This window comes from Linepithema humile, chromosome 4 (genome assembly GCF_040581485.1).
Source record: "Linepithema humile isolate Giens D197 chromosome 4, Lhum_UNIL_v1.0, whole genome shotgun sequence".
Classification (NCBI taxonomy): domain Eukaryota; kingdom Metazoa; phylum Arthropoda; class Insecta; order Hymenoptera; family Formicidae; genus Linepithema; species Linepithema humile.
Window position 1 is genome coordinate 31009011 of NC_090131.1, and position 24126 is coordinate 31033136.

Below are 24126 nucleotides of genomic sequence, written 5' to 3' on the forward strand. Positions count from 1 at the left end.
AGTTATTCCATAAAACGCTTAGAAGAGCCGTCTTGTAAAATAGCAGTACTTGAAGAGATATATTATATGTATTATAGTTATAATATACTCTTTGTTTGCTGTTGTGTATATATATCAAGCATACTTCGGATTGTCGTTTTGCAGAAAGAGTGGCTGGCAATAAACTCCAAGTTGTAAGCTTTAAAAGCAACAAAGATGTTAAAATGCTATAACGCTAAACAAGGAGTTATAATTTTCATTCAGGTTTCATATCGCCTGCCGCTATATGCCGTAATCCCTGTTGTTCCTATCCCGTCACATCCTCGCAAAACTTCTACATTGTGCTCATCCTCCTCATTTCTCAAACTTGTTCGTTCGATTATCCGTTAGAAGTCTCTTGTCACACATTTAATAATCACTTGTACATGCACCTATTATTTTCTTATATCTAATTTTTTTCTAAAAATTATATATTGAATCCAAAAATGAAGAATGTTTAAAGGTTGTTCAATTATTTATCTTTTCTCGTCTCGATCGTGTCAATGACAGATTTTTTGATCAATTTAAAATCAATTTTTCCCTGAGCAAAAATCTAGGCATCGATAATTTCAAAGTTACAAATGTTTGAAAAGAAAGAAAGGTTTACACACAAACTGAATTTTAGAGGGACAAATGAAAAAAATATATGTCAATAACAAAACTATTTTCTTCAATTGATTACAAATAAACTTTTTAATCAATTTTGAACTTAAAGTTTATTATTAAAAAGCATATAAAAAGTATGTTGAAAATTGGAAAAATATGACAAATAATTACTTTTCTCTTGTTTTTAATAACAATTGATTTGAAGCAATACCAATACGTGATCAAAGAATCTGTTTTTAAGAGGACAGAGATCCGAAAAGAAATTTAAGCCTGCAAATTCTTAGATGTTATGTACATATATAAAAAATGTTTGTGTTTCACATGTCTTTAATTCTTCAAATCTATGGATAATATATCACGGACACATGTCCGACGATAAATGGTGTCGAGTGCGACACACAAAAATACATAGCGCGGTAGAGCATGTCGCGTAAACGCAAATCTAGAGCCTTAAAAGTGCCGCAAGAAACGGGAATGCGCCACGGCGCTAAATGAAGAATCATAATTTTCAAGCAGGCGACATGTCGAGCCATCGCGGCCCATAATCTCCTTCCATTTCTCCGCCTTCCTACTTCTCGCGTGCGCGGAGCCACCACCCTTTACCACTTAACGCAGCCCCGAAACTTTCCTTCGTCACATCCACGCGATTCTTCTTCGCTCGCTCTCTGCTTCTTCTTCGTCGTGTCGCGTCGCGTGGCTCTTCCTTATTCACCCGCGCCGCATTTCCAGCCACCAGGATGCATACATATATCACGGCCGTGTTCCCGATGTACTCATCGAGCTGTGCTTCGCGTTTTCCTTTCCATCCAAATCCCTCGTGGGATCGCGTAGTCGAGTGTAGGTCAACGCGATGCCACGGTCGTCCTCTCTCCGCCTTCCCGCCCTTGCGACGTCCAGGAGAAATTTATAAGTCTGCCTCCTTACACTTTTCGGACCTTTCGTTGCTCACTGAACTTTCCCACTCTCTCCCTCTTCCATCTCGCCGGCCATCTCCGGCAAACTTTATAATTTTATCGGTGGCGGTGCTTCATAGCGCGATATCCATTAGCGTTAATTCGGGGCTACTTAGTGGTCGGCCAGGTCTAAGTGGGCGACACTCGAGTGAACACTCGGGGTAAATATCCGTGGCTAGGGTCCAGGGAGAGAACTTTCCGTGATACTCTAGTTCATGTAATCGCAGACGCCGGAATCGAGACTTTTTTTCGAGTGCTCGTGGCTCGAACGACCGTGGCTTTTCTTCTCCAGGAGAATGCACGCAAGATGAATGCACGTGTCATCTTCAAAGTAAACCAACCTACTCGCGATTCCATCCGCGATGTATGCGATAAGTCTTGCTCTACCACTCTCTAATGCGACCAATATTTTCACCTTGTACTTTCATGTAATTTCGGCTGCCTCGCCCTCTTAAAGTCTGCCGCATTATTTAAAAGAACAAATCGATACTAGTGGGATACACAGCTCATTCACGCTCTTGGTGAACTTTTTAAGTATTCTTTCTCTCTTATGATATCAATTTAGTTTCCACAATGTCTTCTTGTAGATGCACAGACTTTTTCAAAACTTATAGATAGTCTTTTAATAATAGATTCTCCGATTTATTTCTAGTCGATTTTTCTTCGGTGAAAATGTCGAGACATCGATAGTTTTCTTCAAGTTGTAAGTGAAAAAGAGGGCTTTTCGCAAACTAAACTTCAGGGGAGTAAATAAATAACAGAGCCTTCAGTTAATTTCAAGTAGACTTTAATAAAATTTCAATTTAAAGTTGAGTTAAAAGAATATGTAATGTTGAAAATTGGGAAGGCGCGATAAATAATGACTTCTATCTGCAATTTATCATTAAAATAATAATAATAAATCCGTAAGTTTCTTGATTTTGTACATATGTGTGTATGTGTGTCTCACGTGATTAAGGTTGTAACTGTTCCACAACTCGAATATATGTGTAACAAGCGCTGTGCATGGAAAGATTTCAATGGTCTTCGTTATATCTGCATGTGGAAGAGAAGTATTTCTTGTTTCAGTAACTCGAATACGTTAGAGAACGTAAGTACCTCGAGCGCATGATGAGTAGTCACTCTCTCGAAACCTACTCCAAGTTTCACTCTGCATCCACGCCCTGCGATAACTCAATTCCACCTTCTTGTTAAAGCTGCGTACTTCCTTTAAACCTTAGTCTCTCCATCTCTTTTTTCACCTTCGTCGCTATGACGGTTAGCGACAGATCCTCCGTGCGCTCTTTCCGCGTTTCTCTCCCAGGAGACATCGTTCGTGGTTTGAAAAGTGAGCGTTTTCGTGCGTCGCAGATGCGAAAATGCATGCATAGTCGTACGCGAGCTAAAGCACGCGATTCGGTAGAGGGGGAGGAGGGAGGCCCCGCAATCCATCGTCCTCTGTGTTATGAAAGCGCGTGTTTCCCCTAAGTCATGAAAGTCTTATGACGCCAGGGAGGTCCGGTTCTCGCAATTCCCGGCGTCAACTTGGGCGAAAATGGGATCGTCGGGCCTGCTTCGTCCGACGCTTCCGTGCCGACGCGCGACGAATTACCTCGCCGCGTCGAATTAGTAAAGAGCAGCGTGCGAATTAGTAACCACTGCCACCAACGGCCAGCTCCGTTTAAGTACACACCGAGGGAGCGAATACGGCGCGTTGCCTCCTTTATCGATCCTGGTTACATCGGCATTGCCTGCGGACGTGTGTTTTACATTAATCTTGGGCACTCGGTGACCGAATTGTGCGTTTCAAATGCCAAGTTGACGCAGGCCGATTTTTATTCATCATTTGTGTGCAAATAATATAGAAAAGCGAACAACTGATCCATATTGATAACTGGGTCGCGGGTATTACTATAATGGCGTAATAGCGTAATTAAAAGCGTTAAGCAAGATTAAATATTAGGCGTGATATAACTAGGTCGGCAGGGACAGGTACCTAAAGTAATCCTTTTACTATCCATAGTTTAGGTGCCACGAAGTAATTATGTCCCTGCAATAATTTAACTTCTGCGTAGTAATGAATTTCAGCTATATCGCGGAGTTAATGACGTATTACGAACGACAAGGGACCTCGCGAAGGACGGCGAGGATTTCGTGTAATATCGAGTATAAATTAATTTTGGTGTAATTAACGATCGATATCTATCGCAGCGTTACGGACGGTAGCATCCAGCTGTGCGTGCCGACCTTCCAAAAGCAAAGTAAGAAGAAAATGATTGTGCGAAAAACAAAATGTTAATCGTGCGTTAATTATCGCTCAACGCGACACGGTGGAAAACGGCTTGAAATTTGCTTGAAAACGCCTAACTGTTGACATGATAAAAAATTACGCATCCGTCTACAGGTCAAAGCCGTTTGCCGAGTTCAACAGATTAAGTCTCTCGCTGTCCTCTGCCCGAGGACGGAACGACGGAAAACGGTTTACGACTTTTCCGTGTTTTGACGTGCGCGACGAAGAGAAGTATACGAGCCCGAGGAAGCGATATTTGAGAAATAACATCGAGAACGGATTTACGACGTTTTCACGGCGCGCGGTGCAGCGCGAATGGCAGACGGGGTGGAAAAGAGAAGAAGGTGGGATAAAAATGAGGGGGAGAAGGGGCTGACGGGAAAAACGGTAAACATATTTTTGAGTTCCGACGGAGAAACCGTTAAACCGATCGACAGAAGTCTCGGAGTTTCGCAGAAAGGACGTAGACGGGCGGAAATAGGAATTAATGAACCCCGGGCTCGGAGCAGCCGGAATAGCAAACGGGGATATTACGTGTTGAGGATATGGGCTTGCCAATTACAATCGTATCCGAGCGGCTAGCGCTCCCACGAGGCATGTAGTCGCCGCTACCGCCCGACCGTTTCTATCCAGCGGCGTGCATACCTGTCGGTGCGCGCACGATGGTTTGTGTACATACACGCGTCTCGTAAATATATAATATATATATATATATATATATATACACGCGTGTGGACGCGTATAACTACAGGCAACTCCATCGCCGTTTCTATTTTCCGTCTGCTACACCGCAACTTCGAGTCAGTCAACCGCAAAATGTATCATCCCCTAGTTTGTACTCCCCCGGTTAAATTAGATTTTATTGGACTGTTATCCATTCTACGCTCCCGGAAAGTACTTCCGGCCGAGGCAATCACAGTGGACCGCCTCCCCGCGTCGCCCACTGGACCAAAATTCGTCTCCGTTCCGACAGCAGTCGCGAGTGCGGTCTGCGCCGAAAAACAAAGCCGAGAGAGCTGCCGATAGTTTTCGATGCTGCAGGCTAAACTCTCTTTGTATCGCGTCGCTATTTTAATATTTCTTTGCGCACATTATTCACGGTGGAGACAAAGTTTTTTTCCCATGTCGTAAAAGGTTAAGCGGATAATCGTACGAGAAAATACTCTCTCGAAACGCAGTTTATTCTGAGCGATAAATCCTACGTTCCAAAAAAAATATATAAAAAATAAAAAAAAGTAGATATCGGAAGAGCGAAACACTCGTTGTAATGTAGAAATACTTTAAGCGTTTCGCGCAGCGTCCAGATTTGGAAGCTCTCATATTGAGTACGCTCGTTTAGTGAGCTATTGTACTTTTTCGCTCCGCTGGGAGAGTAAAACTGACGAGGGCGCGCGTGGAACAGCTTATTCGTGCCGCCAAGTTTCCTCGATACCCGCGCGACGTAGACAAACTGTCACAACTTCCTCGAAATTGTCGAGGCTGAACGCCCTATCATCCCTCAAACTTCCGTTTTCGAAGCCGTGTCGTGCGCATGAGCGTTTCCGCTTACCTTCCATCGTTCCAACTGACTTTAAGGAGTAATACATGTTGTAACATCGATCAGTAACGTTTAGTCAATGTCTTTGCAAATAATAACATGTATCGTTAATTCTTTGAAATGATATTCGTACAAAGCCGAGATCACAATGTCTACTAAAATGTACCGAAACGCATTACATTGGAAATATTTTAAGCTTCGAATAGCACGACGCCAATAGAGTATTTGTAACTTCTTAATAATAAACTTCCATTGTTTCAGTTTCAAAGAATGTTAATGCTCGCAATTACTGAGGAGCTGTGAATGTTTACAACTCGGGCGTGTGTTTGTGTCTAATAAAAGTGCACGAAGATCGTGTCTGTTTGCGTAACATTGTTTGCCATCCTCGCTAAACTTCGCAATATCCGGTTTTTACAAACTTTTATAATGGCGAGGATACACTTTTATTTCTCCCTCTTAACTTGAAATAGTGATCATGAAATCACGACAAAACTCTACCGCTTGAGAACACAATTGAAAGGGCAAAATGGTTGAAAGAGGAGGTTGTCATATATATATATATATATATATGAGATGTCCCGAAACTATGGCCCGTTCTTTCATCCACAGATCCTTTGACCAGCATTCAGTCGATTTTTCTATGTGAAAATTTTAAGGTTTTTCAATACTTGAAAAGTATTTGTCAAAACTTGACGGTAAAGAGAACATTATCATGTTTTAAAAGCAGTTTGGTAATTAAATACATGTTTTTTTTGGATAAAAGTAAGAGAAATGCCACTAATGAACGGTACATTTTTGCTTACTTTTTGCTACTGTAAATTAACAGACAGATTTGTTTAATAAGTAAATATTTCTTCAAGCATAATAAGTTTAACAAATTTTATAACGATATTACTTTTGACATAAAAAAATGTAGAGTAAAAATGTAGTATTTTGAAATAAAATGACTGATATTTCAATAAAGAGCAAGAATTTCATTATGAGTGTAACACAATTGTGCTTGTTAATACAATGTGTTTTAATTTTCAGATATAACGAGTTTCTCAACATTACTCTCACACATTTTCCGTTTGTAAATATCCGCAGTAGTATAACATATTTCAAACGCATGAATTGTTGATGCACACATAATTTTCGATATATACTGAATCACTAAATTGACATGACGTAAAGTGGCCGAAACTGCCGGAGAGCATTTACGATAAATGGAACGCCAAAAGCGGAAACTTTTGATTATTGAATGTTCGTTACGCTTTAATGTCTCGCGGTAGTTTCTTGTACCGACGAATTATCGGAACGGCGACTTTGCGACGAAAGAAACTACCGAACGACGTTTTGCACCGTTCCGTCCCCGCGGGGCCGCACCCCTTCGCATCGAACCTCCTACTAGAGTGCAACTAATGATAATTGTTACGACCGTCGCGACAGTGGCTTTTATTTTGCGAGACTGTCCCCGCGCAGTAACGTCGCAAAAACGCGAACGTTAGCGCCAAGCCTTAGCGTAAACTTTGGGGCGGACGAAGATTACGCGGCAATAACTCGCGGATACAAGCGCTCGTAATAAATGTATTCGTTCGTGGAAAAAGCTGCCGGCAAAATCCGCGGGCTTCCGGCGAGCTTCTTACTACAGCCTTTACTTCGTCTTCTTTCCCTAACTTTTTCCTCCCGCGCGTCTCCTCCGGTCGCCCCCGTCCGGGAGGATCTGATTTTTTCATGATCGAGAAATCGTGTAGCGCGAGTGTAAATGTTTTATCGCGCGTCAAGGCGGAGAAATGGAAACAGTTTCTTCGGGCTAGAAATTTTTCGGAAGCTGAAAACGTTTCTACTTGAATTCAGAAGAGCGCCGGTGTACGCGCGCCACACCCAAACCCGATGTTATTCACTGCGGAATAGGAGAAACTTGGTGCCGCATCTTGACGCTGAGTCTAATGCTTAGATGAAGTGGCCGCGAAGTTGCTATATAGAGCAGCGGGATGCAACCAAGTGGACGGCCGCACGCTTTATCAGCGCTCGAAGACACACAAGCAACGCTTCTTCCCAGTGTTTCCCCGCAGATTAGAAAGTTCAGAACAAGATTAGCACTGATATAGCGTACTATTAAAAATTATTAACTAAATTTGCTACAGACTGTGCGAAGGCCAATATTGACTTTATTACTTGGAAAAGTTTCACCCTAAAGCCCAGATTTTATGATTGCATTATTCCGTTCTTTTCATTGGCTAACGGCAATTTATTAACAAAGATATTAATACGCTTATGTCCGCGCCAGTCTCAAATGTCGTTTAAAAGCTCCACCTAATCATCAAGTTATATCTGAATGATTTAATCAATATTTTATCCGGCGAGTACTGGTAAGATGTTTTTCGAGCAAATACTCGCGAAAATTTTATTCGGCGAATCGAGGAAATATTTATTTACTGTTTAACGTGTCAGTCCACAGAGAATTCATTACATTTTTGGCGCAAACGTGAGAGAATCTTTTTCAAAGGCTAAGTGGTTGAAAAATTGATACAGGTTCCTTTGATTGTCCATTGGATTCGTCGTCAGTCCACACTGCGCGGGAAAACGTCGCGTACGTACTGTGCTAGCACATATCGAACCAAGTATAAAATAATCATTTCGACGGTAATATTTAAAGTGGCTAAGTCTCAAGTGGGGCATTAGTCGGAATAAACCATGATCGCGATTCTGTGGAGCGCGCGGCGCATGTCTCTATGTCTCTAAATTTATTTACACGAATCTTCTTTTCCACAGTTTTTCCTACGATAGTCTACAGATATTTTCAAAGAAATTGCATAACGTAAGTATAAACAATACAGCTTGTTTTATCATTTGTACATTGTCGATAATATAATTGAATAATAACAACTGTATGATTGAAAATGATTCATCTTGTTTGATGCATCAGATTTGTGAATTCAACATCCATTATACGTATAAATGAATTTTTATCTTGTCGAGGAACTTACTCGTCATCAGTAATCACAATACTGAAAAAGTATGATCGATGTGGTGGGTGTAGAATAGCCACCTATGCTTACGCGACCAATTTCAGAGCCGCAAATCGGAAAACTCGTTTGTCTTTATCACCAGCAAATGACGTGTGGCTCTCGGCTTGGGAAACTTTTCTCACACCAATTTAACGCACAGTTTATCAAACATACAAGTTTAGCGTTAACGTTTTCAACATCTTGATTGCACAAGATCAGGCTAACAGGGATTTTGGAATTGTTCTGGCCAATTTTGTTCCCCGTTTCACTCGCGCTGTTAAAAGGAGGATGTTAAAAGAAGGAGGACGTGCCGTCGAAGCACGAAAAGCTCACTCTTTTCAAGAGTCGTTCGCGACGTTAATTCAATCGTCAAGACGCGCGCGGACAAGGTAGTAAAACGATCGGGGGAAGTCCCCGCAAGAGCGGATCGAATACGAATTTCACGATACGCTAGAGTAAGTACCGTTACGCTTCATCGATCGAAACCGATCTCAGAGCCAATATCTCATCCTCGCTTGCGGTCTATTAGATTTCTACGGCTTCCGAGGGGTCACCGTCTCCTCCCCCCCCCCTCCTCTGCTCACGCCGCTTCTCCTCCTTTTCTCCATGGAGAAAAGGGCTAACGTAAATCGTGACTCTTTCAACGTCAATCCCTGAAAAGCGCGCGAGATGGATCTTATACATTTCCGACAGTCCGGGACTTAGCTCGGAACGTTCGATTTCGGGGTATCCCGACTCGGTAGCACCCGGAAATCGATAACCACTCGCCAAATCGACGGCGAGAGATCCACTGCTTGCAGCCGTCGACGATTTATCGGCGTCCCGTATGATTCCTGCGGTGAGGTGTGCGAGCATTCCCGGCAGCTACACGTTAATGCCGCTCGTTGCATAATGTTTATGAATGGTTTTAGCGGCGTATGCTTGCCTCCTGCCACAAATCGCAATTATCCAAGCAGAGATGAAGAAAAAAGGCAAAAAAATTGGAAATATCACTTAATTGGTACATCGACAATCACGAGCCAATTTATTCTCTTATTAGCTCTCATTGGCCTTGTTATCATTTTCATTTCTTCGAGAAAACAATAAATAATTTGTCGACACTTCTCGCGGCCAATTTGTATCTTCTTTAAATTCTTCTCTTGTAGTTTACACGTGGACGCTGCAATAATTCCTACCGTAACGTCGACGGAAAATTTTTGAGGAAACTTTCTTCGGGGAGGGAAGAATATAAAGGGCAAAATGCTCGGCCATAAATTTCGGCGGTCGTGCACACAGCGTCCGCCGGACAAGTGTCGGTAATAGGCTCCTACAGGTCTTTTTTTTCCCACGGCCAGTTTAGCACCCACTTTATCACGCGAGGTCGTTTCGTTTTGAGTGGATCATTTTGCATCCGACACATAGACGCGCTTAATGACCGACGTTATTACGATCAATCCTCATTGTGTCGGATGTTGTCGGTGGAGCCTAGCAATGGCATAGCGCGCATTATACTTATGCGCGTCTCTCTTTTTTTCTTTCTCTCCCTATCGCCACGTTCCATCGCGACGCGTTTGCATCCTTTTCGTGTGGCAGTTTTGCGCGCTCACGTAGACTAACTCACTGCGAGTCTCACAGCGATTACATCGCATTTGCGACAATCCCATCTTTCTAAATGAGAGCATTGAGCGATCGACTATTCCAAATCACGATTCAGTTCACGAGTTCCCCACAAAGTATGATAATGATATTTACCGCCACATTGTTGTATTTGTTGTTGAAGAAATTTTTCTCTCTTGCTTCTTGTAACACAGCGTTATACATATTTGGTTAATAAATTAGCGTATGATAAACAATACCCGCTGTCGGGGTGTGCGGCATCAATGTGACATCCATTATGTAGAAAATTTACTCCTATGCATACGCTCGTATACCTGTAATCAGCACGTTGGTAGAAGGTTTTTAATTAGATGCGTGTGCAATGCGCTAGACGAGTGTACATATTCATAACTAATGAATAACGTGAATATTCAAGAATATAAAATTTGAGTGCTTGCGCTCCACTTACGGCCATGTAAATTTGCCATTTCGTTCACAAATTATAAACGCCGCACATCAATCTAGAGTTGACCAATATTGCTGCGATGCGCATTACCGCAATTACGAAATTCCGCGCATCATTGAATTCGCTGTTACGCGAGATTCTTTAGATTTGTTTGTCAAACGGCGCACAATACGACGACCGAGCGAGTCTTTGCGTACGAACAAAGGATAGATTTAAAAATAATAAGAGCAATTTTCTCGAACAACAGATTTCCTATTTACAAGATTAATAATCATACTGCAACTTTATTCTTCTCAATCCTTTTGTAATTGAGAAGATTCGTCTTATTCTAACCCTCCTTATTCCAGACAGGAGAAACGATATTTCATTGGCAATTAAATCGCTCTGATAATAATAAAGGAAATTTGTTATCGCGACTGGGTACGTCGTAAGAAGTTTGCAACACTTACATCTTAAGTGTAAAGCGTGCGCGCGGAACGTAGAAAGTTATTATTAGTTTCACAGGAAGGCGTACTTTCCGGCTTGGAGACGAGCGTAAAATAGCGGGAAACAACGTTATGTCGTTTGCAAAGTTAGTATCGCGCGGGCATGGCGCATACGTAGCACTTTCGCGAACGGAGAGAGAAAATTGCAGAATTTCGATCCATCATTCGTACGTTTCCGTTTCGTTTTTCTCCCGCATTCTCGACGCGGCTCTCGGCCTGCGGCGCGACGGCGGTCTGGCAAAGCCATTAGAATTTACCGTCTCGCGGCTGGTATTATCTGCGACGAAATACGTTATTTTTCGGAGTGAGCTAATGCGTATATACGTTTAGCGGAACATTACCCTCGTTGGCGTGCTCGCGCGCGCGCGGCTGTGGTGTGTCCGCGGATGTTATTTATTGCTTATTCGCTTCACTCTGCACCGTACGGTAAACAGTACGACGAACCTGTAAAGTGATCCTGAATGCACGCGTTATTGCGTCCCGTTCCAACACGCAGTTTGTTCCCCTACACACACACAGAGTCGAGTGTGAGGGAATTGGAAAACTTGACCATTTGCTCCTGATGGAACAACTTTCCCCGTCTATTTATCGGTGCACTTAATTTTTACGGTAATTACCTTATCGACGCCCGTTTGATTAACAAATTAAAAAAAAAACAACAAAAACCAGGAAGTTAAGTCTTCGTGATAGATTTCCATGGTGCGAATCGACGATATTTTCACGTAACCACCCAATTACGCAAATGAAACCTGCTCTTACTACGACAACATTGCTCATTCTCACTTTACGTAATTACTGTTAGTGCACAAACGTACATAGATCCGTGATCGAAACCTACGGATGCCGCTTTGAAAACATTTCAATCTTCTTCTGGTGACCATTAACTCGTCCCGTAACGATCTTATTAAAGCTGAGCTACTCGAAATTGCCACTCATCGCTACTTTGCTACATTGTATAATATTGAAGCAGATAAAATGTTTGTTTCATTTACATGAAAAATATGGTAAAAAATTTGAAAATAATTAATTTCTCCCAAAGAATGACAATAAAAACGCATCAGCAGGTGCAAAATTTCACACATCTATCAGAGTGCAGTTGTACGGATAATTTTGAAGAGTCGTGCAAAAGTAACAGAGACGTGAATGTAATAGAAGCATGTAGAGTTACATTTGGACGTTTTACGGTAAACTTAAGCATTGTGAAGAGGAGAGTCGGAAGACAGGATAGGATCGGCCTTCGTAAGCTTCGGTATCTCATAGAATGGCTTCTATTCGGGCCTCGAGCACTCTCATGACTTCGCTGTGCTGGTAAAGGCTCTCATTGCCACGCATTCCTACCTCCACCGTCGCTGTTGTTGTTCACCCGTATTAAGAGATAGATTTACATGAGTAAACACATTGAGGTCTAGGGTCTCATGTACAAATTGAGATTAGAGCTAAGCCTAGGAATATTTGAATGATTTGAATGCATGTATTAATCAAAGGACTGTACGAGCGTACGTATATTAAAAACTTTCCCGTCTGAAAAGTTATGATTGGAAAAATCGATTACTGATTAGCACTAATTTCAGCAGAAATTACATATGGCACGCGCGTGTGTGTGTGTGTGTGTACACGTTTTAGCTAAAGAATATGTGATTTAACGTCCTTCAAGCTCTTTCAAGCCACGTTATAACAGCGACTACAAAGATTCTACGGCGATTCTACTAACAAGCAACATTCTCTTCAGATGCCGTTAAACTGCGTTTATATTATACGTCAATAAAGAAATAATAAGTCAAAGTTGGAGCCGCGAACAAACGAGTAGATGTAGTAATCAGGTCATCGATTGTCAACCGAATTTATGACGAATACTCAGGCGATAAAACTGGCATCTTATTTTCATGAAAAAGCCATAAGTTGGAGCTTTCACCACGGGTGAAAACATACGGGTGATGATTCTACAAGCGCGCAAAGTACTCTCAAAGTTTATACGCCGCTGCGTTACGGAGAAGTTATGTGCCGAGAGCTCTGGGGAAAATCATATTTCTGCACGTATTCGCTGGCGCTCATGTTGAAGACATCAAAATAATCCCTTTAAACAACGACAGGAGCCATATACCCCCGGGACTGACGTTACACTTATTCTTTCAGACTTCATAAAAGTATGTTACGCTCAAAGTAAAATTTTATTTTACATCGTGATATCCTGTTTCTCGGACTATGCGTCACGTTTCCCAGATTACATTTCAGTGTCGTTCAAAAAGTCTCGTGGGCGCGATAATTTTTTACGAAGCTAGCGAATTCAATAAATGTATTATGACACAGTCGGTGCAGGTGAGCCGTATCATTTGTCGACGTGATTGTCTTGATATTTTCTTCATGGTGGAGCCAAGGAAGTTGCACGTATCAAAGAGGGGACCTCGATTTCACAGTATTTTAGCTCCCACGAATTTATCTCTCGCGCCAAGGAAATACCTTGGGACGCAGCGGCGCAATTTATTGATTAAGAAAGGTGATAAATCGTGTGCATGCAATGTATATACTTACTGGTAGCGCTGACAGCTGGTCCGATGACCGAGTACTTGGGGTTCCCCGTAACGGCTCCTGGGACCTTGTCCGGCTCTGAAACACATTATTGTAATTATCCCTAGAATATACAGTGCCGTTAATTACAACAGGGAGTCGCGTATGCAATGGACCGCAACCAAACTACCTGAGCACAAAGGGTCTACTCGCATGATTCATCGCCTCCTAAATACGTAAAGGTGTTTGTACTCTTCTTCGAGATGAGAATACCGGCACTACTTTAACTGTTATATCGCGCCAAAATAGTGATTGAATTTGCAAAGTCCATCACTCGATAAATGAAAGCGCCTTCATCGATATAATTTAAGTAGAATATCCGATTAAAGCGGGAGTTATCATTTGATAATCAATCTTGCGATACATCTCTTTATCATCTTACTCTATATCAGTTAACGGCAATATCAAAAGATATAGTAATAGCAACGGGTAAATGTATGGAACAATGCCTAGGTACTGGATGGTCTTGGTCGATTATCAAGCAAGCAAAGGTGTTGTATGTGCAGAGGACTGCAAGCTCTTTCCCTCTCTCGGGGTGTTACAGTTTGTTGGAAAGCTTTGCGATCTTCCTTGCCGACCGTTAAAAGCTCCAGTGTTACTGGAAAGCCTCGCGAAAGCTCTGTTTCATGGCGCTTCCATGCTTGTACGTGGCGATGCGTTATGTTGAGCTTTTGAACTTCCGCTTGCTCGCTACAATATTGACCGAGTTCATATAAACTGCCATATTACAATATAATATCGTAAACTAAATTTCATAACTGTTTCTTCCCAAATTTGTAAACAAAATTTTTCCATTAATAATTTTAACCGATATAGTTATCTCTATTGTAAAAACGCGAGCATATTGGAGTTAAAACACAGAGTAATAAAAGACACGAGAAAAAAAATTCTTCTCACGACATTAAATGATGAAATGGGATTATTTAAAAAGTATAAAGTTCAACATTCACGTGTGCGTTGGTTTTTCTTAACGGCAGGAAATTATCGCACTCGATGGAAAAGATGGACAATCTGAATAAAATCTGGATAGCGAAATCCAACGATGTTTGCCAGTTGGCAGCATTGAGGTAATGGATAATTTAATGGATCGTCTCGTAGGTAGGAACTCACCTGGGAGGAAGCCCACCGCCCCAATAGCCGCCGCGGTCTTACACATCGTAAGATGTGACGGAAGAAAGAGCAACGGGGGCGGTGGCGGGATAGAGGGATGGTTGGAAGGATGGATTTCCGTGATGCCGACAAGTAATCGTCGTTCGTTACCGACCAGGATGCGGCGCATCGTCCAATGGTTGGAACTGGAACATCGCCTTGAAGCCCTGGCCCGGCCACTCGGAATTAGCGACGAACTCGATGTAGAGGTCTGGTCCCGTGCTGAGTACCTCCACTTCCGCTCCTTGGTTGCAGAGTACGGCTATTGTGGGCGCTCCTGAATCCGTTCCGTCGTGCACCCTGATTAAATCCGCCCTATTCAGGCAACTGTAACAGGATGTGCTTTTCGTTAGAAGACGGAAACTTATCGGTACGTTACCTTCACAGCTGCGAGCAATCGGCTCTGAGAAGCTAAAAGAGTAATTTTTATCTCAATTTTTGCTTGCGCTTTTAAGAAACAACAAGTGTCCACTGATAAAATCTGTTTCTGATTAATTTTCTCGCCTTAATGCTATCTCTGGAATCAGAGCTACCCACGGGTCTTACTTTGTAAAGAGTTTGCCTCCATAAAGATTTAGATCGGAATGGGATGCGCGAATAAAGGAGAGGGTCTTCGAGATACTTGACAACGAAGGTATGTTAAGTCCGCTTTGAGTACTGCAACTCGTCTAGATAACGCGCGCAGGAAGGAGCGAAAGGACGGAAGACAAAGGGGACGAGAGGCAGGATAAAGCGAGACAGTGAGGTTAAAGGTGAAACGGTAAAGAGTGTACAGTGACAAAGGGTTGCGTCGTCGGCGGGACGCGCGGTGGGCGGCAGGCCAAGGAGAGAATCTCGACGACCGGTGCGATTCGTTTTATATGTGTACGCCAGCTACTTTGCTCGATAGAATCGAAAAAGAGCATTACACTCGCTCGTGCCTTGCGATTCGCGCGTGCCAACATCGACTGGATTGCACTCCGATCCTATTGATTTAAAAGCTTGATAGATGATGGCCGATGAAATAAGCTTATTACTTGCACGGGTTAAGCAATTACGCTGGCAGAGAAAGATTATCGTCGGAGGAGCCGGAGGAGATTAAAGAGCCCTTGTTTCTCACCTCCTCCCCCTCGTCCATAAACTTTACACGTGCGACTTTTCATCTCGCTTGTACGCGACAAGGCAGACAATGTCGTTCTTCGTCGATGCAGTACGTTGCACGCTATTTTTTTCTATCTGCCACGAGTTTTGCGCAAAAGTATAGAATTATTTCCAATTCAATCGCGACAAATAAATGCGTTTGTGCGAATAAACGCAAATCAGATCTGTTTCAAACAGTTAAATTGAAAAGTTTGACCATAAAGTTAGTGGCGCGCGTAAGTGAACTCAACGCGCCAAGGTAAGCAAATCCGTCTATCAAAGTTAATCTAGCGTGGCATCGCACGCCCGGAGTGTGTACACGAAATTCTTCAAGTGTCCAACAAGATTTAGTTCGGGGCCATCACCGACTTCGATCCGCTCTCGTCCATTTTATTTGTATTCCGTCTACTGTGTCTCAGTGGCTATTCCATGAATATCGTTAGAATAGCGTTTACCTTTGGAAATTTGAATTCAGACGGTACGAGCACATTGAAATATCGAAGAAGATAAAGGAAAGAAAAAACTTTCTTATTTTTTTCTTAAATTTTGCAAGTCTTATCGCGTATATAATGAGAAATTATTCATACTCACACCACTCATCTCTGTGAAGGTATTATTCATACTGTCGATATTATCGATGGCCCCCGAACTATATAACTTTACATCGGCGAGCGCGATTGGCATATGTGCGTGCTATATAAGTGTGCATTCTCGGATAGAGCAAAAGTGTATCGAGTGCTGGATGGAAGAGTCTCCCCGGTATCCATCAGCACCATTCACGATAATATCCGAGTGCGTCTGACGGAGCGGCTTAACGTTGATATATGACGGCATTTCTCAGCTCTTACCCGAGCTCTTACAGATTTTTACCACCAGTCTTGGGAAAAGTGCCATCGGCCACATAAATTAACGCTATTGATCGCAGATTTGTCGATCGTATTTCGCGTATCGCCTTTCACCTCGGCTGATCGGCTTCTTCCTCGCGCTTTAAATTTATACGTATTGTTATTATAATATTCGGTATAATATTTTATCAAATAATTCCTTTCTACAGATGGATGTTCTATGAAAGCACGTTATCCAGCAAAATTTGGTTCAGCAATTTCTAAAAATACAAGATATAAAGATATTTTTTCTCGCTGATTAATTTTGTTTATTATTGCGTTGTTTATTATTGTATGTTTGTTATTGTATTATATATATATATGTGTATATATATTTTCGTTTGTTAAAAATTTCACGTTTTTTTAAAAAAGTAATTAACGGTATGTATAAAGTTTTGATAAAATTTATTCAAATAAACATTCAATTATAACGATGTATGATCGATTTTCTATATAATAAACGCGAACAATGAACAATTGAAGATCGATAATGTTTAGCGAGGTAATCGTACCCTCCTTTGATTTGATGTGTTACGGTGAAAGCATTCATCCACCACAATTTCCTACCGCCTCGTATAAATTACATCAAGCGTAAAGAGCTTGAATATTTGGTCCATTCATCTCGCTATGTTGCTGAATCTATTCGTAAAAGATACGAATGTATTTTTAATTTTTACATTCGAGGGTCGGGGATATTTTATCTTTATCCACAAGAGATTCGATAATATTCCTGGTAAGCAGATATCGCGTCTTTATCACGGATGAAAGGGATTGATCGCGTGGATTATTTGAAAAGTGAATATCCGCGCATATTCGAATACGGATAAATTATGTAGCACTGCGTGAACTAATATTTGAAAGTCACAAATTTTCTCGTGAAGGTAATGGTCGGTTTTTGCCGCATTGGCACCGAATTGCTCGTGAATCACTATGCTACGGGCTATAGCCAGACCCCGATAGAACGCGCGAAACAGAATATAGAGTGAAGTTTAAATGAGGTTCGGTAGTTTGATAGCCACAAAATAAAACTACGCTACGAAATAAAGCAGACAACTGAAAAGTTTCAATAATAACACGCGTTTAAAAAATATATTTATTTCTGTGAAATGTTGAAAAAGATTCCGCGAGAGATCGATGTAACGAGAAATAACATTACATTTTATTGAAGACTCGAGCGCGTGTACAAAAACTGATTACGTTCATGATGATATTTCCTTTCCATTTTCAACTATGCTGCTTTCATACTGAGACTTGCGTAATAGCATAATGTGATTTGAAAATTGCTTATTATTCGTATCTCGTTGCGCCCGCTGTGAAAATTACATTTTCTCTCGTATTATTCGCGCTGACCCCAAATTGTATACAATTTTCTAAATCGTCGTTTCTTATACGCGTTTGCAAAACAATATTCTATTTGCAAGAATGCACGCCAAAATTATTTTCAAACAAAATCTACTTTGTTGAATTATTCTGAAACAATTGTAGAATTCACGCGCCAAACAATTTTACTCGCCACAATAATAGATCCAAATGCCAAAATTTCTCGCTTGACGTTTTATTTCGCATAGTTCAGCATTTTTTGCAAAGTTTTCAATCGCGGAAAATCGTCGATTCTGATTTTGCAGTTCGAAGCTAAAAGGTCACTGACGGAATGAAATTAAGGGAGCTCAATACTGAATTAGGACGGAGTTGGAGGATTTATCAAGGATTAACTCCTGCACGCTGCAACTGCAAGTCCCCAGGCGCCTCTCGTTTCCCCAAGTCGACCTCGCCATCACCATTCTCAGCTCTAAGTCTTCGCGCAGAGAGGAACTTTATGTGGGTTAAGTAGAATCATGGTCCGCGCCGTGTTCAAAGGGTTTAGAGGTCAGATGTGGTCGGCGCATACTTTGCGATTTAAAAAGAAAGGATTTCCGTAAAAGTGCTATTACTGTCAAATTGAGATCGCGTTGTGGCAAAGTTAATTACGAGAAGCGGCGAAATTCGTGCGTTAATCTCGCGCAGCTCACTTTAAATCCTTAACAAAGACCGATAGAGGAACGCGGTTCGGTAGAATTCGTCGTAAATATCTCGGCAAGATATTCGTTGCGCTCGCAGCCGGAATATGAAGTTTACCGAGCTACAAATAAGAAACACGAAAGAGAAAGAGAGAAAGGGAGATCTCGACGTGAAATACGGCTCGTGCAAAATATATAGGAGTTGTTGGAAAAATTATTCCACATTTCAGCGCGTACACGCAAAGTCTAGGCTTGTCGCGTTCGCAATGGCACTAACCAAGGGAAATCGAAGAGACAGAGGAGAATCTATGGTCGCCAGCTCGAAAGGATCGGTAGTCGAGCTCTCAGTATTACTGCTTGGCAGATTTATGTCGGTAATATCTGAAGCATTAGCCATTTGACGTATTGGCGATCGTAAAATTTGGAGTCGCGCACAGGGTGAAGCTATCTCTCATTCATGAACTGATAATACATCAGATTCAGCATCGCTTCCGGCCGGCGAATGCGGAGTGTGCCACGGTGATTTGCATGCCGTAAGTACATCGGAACATCAGCACCGCGTACTCCAAGTACTCTAGCGTAGTACCGATCGCTCGCGGAAGAGACCTTCAGCTCATGAACGTTCCTCGCGCCAGTGCAACGAGATATATCTAACGACCGCATGATTATTCTCGGCACGCACGCGGAGCGCTCATAAAACGTAGCAAGTTCAATACGTACAGCAGCGTTCAAATTACAACGAGCTCCGTCTATCGATCGATCGTTCGCCGGCTCGCTCGTCGGTCAACGCCGCCGGAAAACACTACGCAAACAAGCCTATCTCTTCTCCGGATATTACCTGTTTTATTGAAATTTTCAATTAATATACATTTATACTTAAATATTATTCTCCCCAAATATACATAGCCCTTTTTTTTATCCATACACATTTCTCCCACGTTTCTCGATATACAATAATGTAGCTGTAATCACGGTTTTGACAGTGCGACGACGCATTTTCCACTAGTAATGTGAAAAAAAGACTTCATTGCGAATTTAATTGGCATAAATCTTGAACAATGTTAAAAATATTAAAACATTGAAAAATATTCGAGTATTAAAAAACAACAATATTATTCAAAGAAAGAAACTTCTCTTCCATTTTACACTTATATCACAAATGCTGGAAATCTGTATTTCTTCAGTTTGTAAAATCGACGCCCATGACACGTAACGACGCGCAGCGCGACCCTCATTTATCGTTGTCGTTCCGGCCGTTTTCTACTCTTCTTCCTCAAATATATGGCTGACATTACCTGTGTTCTACGATATACTTGGAAGAGTACACGCATTAAAGAAGATGCCGGAAAGGGAGAATCGCCCTATAAAGAAAGGAGCGAGAGAGAGAGACATCGAACGGTAGAAAGGATCCTCCTATGGAGTTTCTCGCACAATTGTTCGCCAACTGCGCGAGTCAGCTTCAGGAAGACTATATCAACGCTTACATCACTGCGCCCCCATTCGCTATTACCGCTTCTCGGCAAACATTCAAACGAGTTCGTTTGATTAGTTTAATGGTTCGTTTGGCTTCGACGCCTCCCGAGTGTTGGAATCTCTATCTCGTGCCACCTCGACCCGAATGTTTTACCTAGTCGTGCCAATCGACGCCGATTATCTATTCGTGTCACCGTCTGACCGATAAAATCCCCAGATAGCGCGGACTAACTTTTACGATTGCCGCAAGTGCAAGGAGATTTTACTCCGAAATTAACTCGGGACGCACCCGAAGGATTTGATTTTCCGTGAGGCACGCTAGAAGGAACGACAATGAATCGGATAATCGGCCTCGCACCGACGCATGTTTTCGCCAGTTAATTATAGACGTCAATTTACGGGATTGGATTTAAGAGCCGCGTAAATGTAGAAAATTAAGACCGAAATGACTTTATCGCGCGCATAAATCGCTATTGCGTGCTTAATCCATCTGCCGGCTATTACTCCCGTTGTGCCGACTGACGCGTATATTGTTTGAGCTGTTGTAGCAAGTAGTACACGAGGTACATTGTACATCGAGAAAGAAAGTTTTAAATAGAAAAGTTTCGACAGTACCCTCGCGATTCTCATGTTCGTTACCGCGTCTCGTTAACTCTTAAACGTTAATAATCGACAACCATCGTAATTCACAATTAGCGTAACGGAGGTCCCGTGTCTGGCGGTGTTTTTAAAATTTACCACATACTCCGGAAAAGCGAAACATGCGAAAGCTTCATGGGTCGTGAGAAAAGTGCCTCGTGATTAAGTTGTTAAAAGCGGAAAAGCGGAAATGGCAACGTGCGGTTCCGTGCTACAGATACATAGTTCGGTGCTACGGATAAATAATAGAAAGGCATTTGCTTCTGTATCACCAACACACACGCACACTCTCGAATTTTCTCCCACAACCGACTTCGATAATTACTCGCCGTTATGTTAGACAAAAACCGATTAATGTTCACTTTCAATGTTACAAAAATATTAAAATCTTTATTTTATCTTATTTACATATATCTCTTTATATTCAATCTCGTTAAAACTCGAGAAAGCTTATAAAGTTAGCAATACGTGTTTATTTTTTTATCTCTTCTTAAATAATTATTTTTAAACTAATTTATATATTTTATATTGTCGCATCGAGAAACAAGAATATACTTGAAATCTCAGATCAACGCTGAAATAAAATCGTGACTACGCTAGCGAAACTAATAAAACTTGTTATCAAAATTGTGAAAACGTATCTATCGGCAATAACGGTTGAATACCACCGCAATTCCAAGTTGAATTCCATTTTTTATAAAATTGCACGAACGAATGTTACATTCTTAGTAAAAAACGTGAGTATACTCGTATAGTTGTGCACAAACGCGTTTTAAAGTTTTTAACAACCGTGCGGCTTTCATTTCGTGCTTTGCTCGAGTTGTGGAGTTATTGGTTCGGAAAGTACAATGAGAGTTGAAGAAATTATCGGAATGGTCGCAATATATATGGTCCTGAGTACATATGAAATCGTATAATTAAATTGATATGACAATACTAAAAACTAATAAAATAAACAAATAATTGAAAAGTGTGTTTTGAAAAATATTATTGAGTAAAAGTGAAATCATCCAAGAATTCACAATATTTGAGCGTTATTTATCATATTGATGGAGGGCTATTCGAACGTGTCCGTGTTCCATTTACATTCATTCAGGCATCTCTCTCGCGGTTTCGGTTACGCGCTGTTTTCAACGCGCCGCACGGGCGACGGTCGTTTTAAAGTTTTAAATCGATGGATCGCACCAATGCCATCCCTACCAGCCGACGGAGCTTAATGGCACATCTTTTACGTAGACGAGGCAGCTCTGGTCATACTTTGTGAATTCGCGACTTTGATCCCTCCCCGCTAAATTTCCCCCGCTTTTTCTCTTTCGCAACTTGTGGAACTCAATTTCTATCTGGAATATGCGAGGAACGTACGGCAAACTTTTTCCCACGGATGCGCCGAACGTGCGCTCTCGCAAATCTATCAACTTTGAGATGCGCCGGAAGGAAAAATTTGTAAACCATTTATGACGGAACCAAGTTTCGAAACGGCGCATTTGGTGGATACGTCAGGTGGCCGATACGATTTCTAATTTCTGTTACGTGATGTTTATTCGCTACTATTTCGTTATACGTTTACTTCGAGTTTGCTTTGTATGTTGTCGATGAACTAGAAGTACAAATGTGATCAATACTTGCCTCAGGTCTCCTTTTTGCAGAGAGATCTCCTCGAAAACCAAACGGATTCTCTCCTTCACTCTGAAACAGGATTAACCAAGTTATTCTGCATGCGTTTTCTTAAATAGACACATTATTGTACATTATAATACCACTTGCTGCTGCGCGAAGGCTATTTTAAATGTCATACAACTCGTGATATTAAAGCCTGCATTTTTATGAATGCGGAAATATTACATACATTTTTCGTCCAAGCGGTATTGCGCGCGGTGGTTCGTGCGCGCGCGGTTTATCCTGTACCTCGCGGTACTAATGAAACAAGATGGGCAAGAGCAGTAATTAATTTCATTATAAGCGCACCTAGCGTATGAATTTGTTAAAACGGCGCTAGCCACGTCGACGACGTGAACATAGCGAGACCAAATCTCTTTGCGAAAAAAAATTTTTGGCTAAACTGTAAAAAGTATCTTCATCGCGAAAGCGATTTGTAAAAGAAATTTGTGCCGTGAGAAAGCAAACCCGAAATTTATTTGCTTTCTTCTATTTCTCATTGTTGTCTTCTTTCCCCCCTCACTTTCTTGTCTCTTCCTTGTACGTACGGCTGATCGTTGAGAGACTCGTGATTGCTACGTGACAAAGGCGCACTATCGAGTACATTAATACAGAGCGAGTGTCATGAATGCCTAGTGGATAGACTGCATACGCATGTATATATACGTATACATATCCGTCGGCTTTATAGCGGCTGGCATAGCGGCCAGCGTTGCATTGACATAACCGTTAGACATATAGGGCTGCGCACGCTACTTTGATACAATTACTGCAATTAAGCAGCAACCTACAATACTACGGAAATCACATCCGCGCATACTGGCTCGGCGCCGCCATTAAATTCATCGCGATTGAGCGACATTCCGACTCGGCTCCGTTAACTATTTCCTTTGATCGCTATACATGGATCAGGCATCTACCGAATTCGATGAACCGTGCAGCAGCAGTTGAAAGGTAACATGAGTTATGTTGTTTAGATATAGCGTAAAACTAGAAATCCTACTATATCATGCAGATCTAGTGTCGTATGGATGGGTAAACTAGAAAAACTAGAAATCGACGAAGAGAAAAAAATAAATAAATATCTCTTTCTCAACGCATGCTTTGCAAATTAATATTATACAGCTTGTTAACGTTTTGTCTCACTAACACCGACCCGAATGGGTCACATTTTCGCGCGCAAATCCCAGTAAAATTGAACAAGTGGCCTCGATGCTGCTTCGCAGAGCCGGCTAGAGAAAATAGTAGCGCGCTTCCTGCGAGAGATCATGCCAAGAACTTGCTGCTTTTTCCTCTTTAGCCAGGCAAGCGCACGGGTGCGGCGCGCTTTTATGTTGCTATATTGCGAAACGGCTCACGACAGAGCGGACGTGAACTTTCGGCGACCGCTTAACAAGGAGCCGAGATGAGAAACGACGAAAGTTGCGTTTCGGGCAGGAAGCCGGAAAATTTCTGATGACGGGAGAAACGCGGTGGTGTCGAAATTCAGTGTGAATTAGTATCCGAAACGAGTATCCGAACTTTTGGGGGCTTGTGCAAAATGAAATATCTTTTTAACGCGCCGTTGTCGCGTTCGCGAGAACGTCCAGTTCGAGAGATGATTGAACGTCCTCCGATACGTTAGATTAGGTGTTAATTAACTGTGCAGCGGGATTACGGACTGTCATCATTAGATGCGCCAAGACGGTAGATATATGGCGACGACGGAGATTAGCCGCGTGCGGAGATGCATTATATATGGATTA

The 24126-nt window shown here is 41.9% G+C and overlaps 1 protein-coding gene across 1 annotated transcript in view; it reads right to left on the bottom strand.

The window, feature by feature from the left end:
• Positions 1-24126, bottom strand: part of LOC105677279 (suppressor of lurcher protein 1) — a 225563-nt gene that overhangs the window by 102947 nt on the left and 98490 nt on the right. The window contains exons 6-8 of the mRNA XM_012375792.2: positions 22352-22411; positions 14729-14940; positions 13429-13503 (exon numbers count right to left, since the gene is read on the bottom strand). Of these exons, the coding sequence (XP_012231215.1) occupies positions 13429-13503; positions 14729-14940; positions 22352-22411 (347 nt within the window). The remainder of the gene's footprint in view (positions 1-13428; positions 13504-14728; positions 14941-22351; positions 22412-24126) is intronic.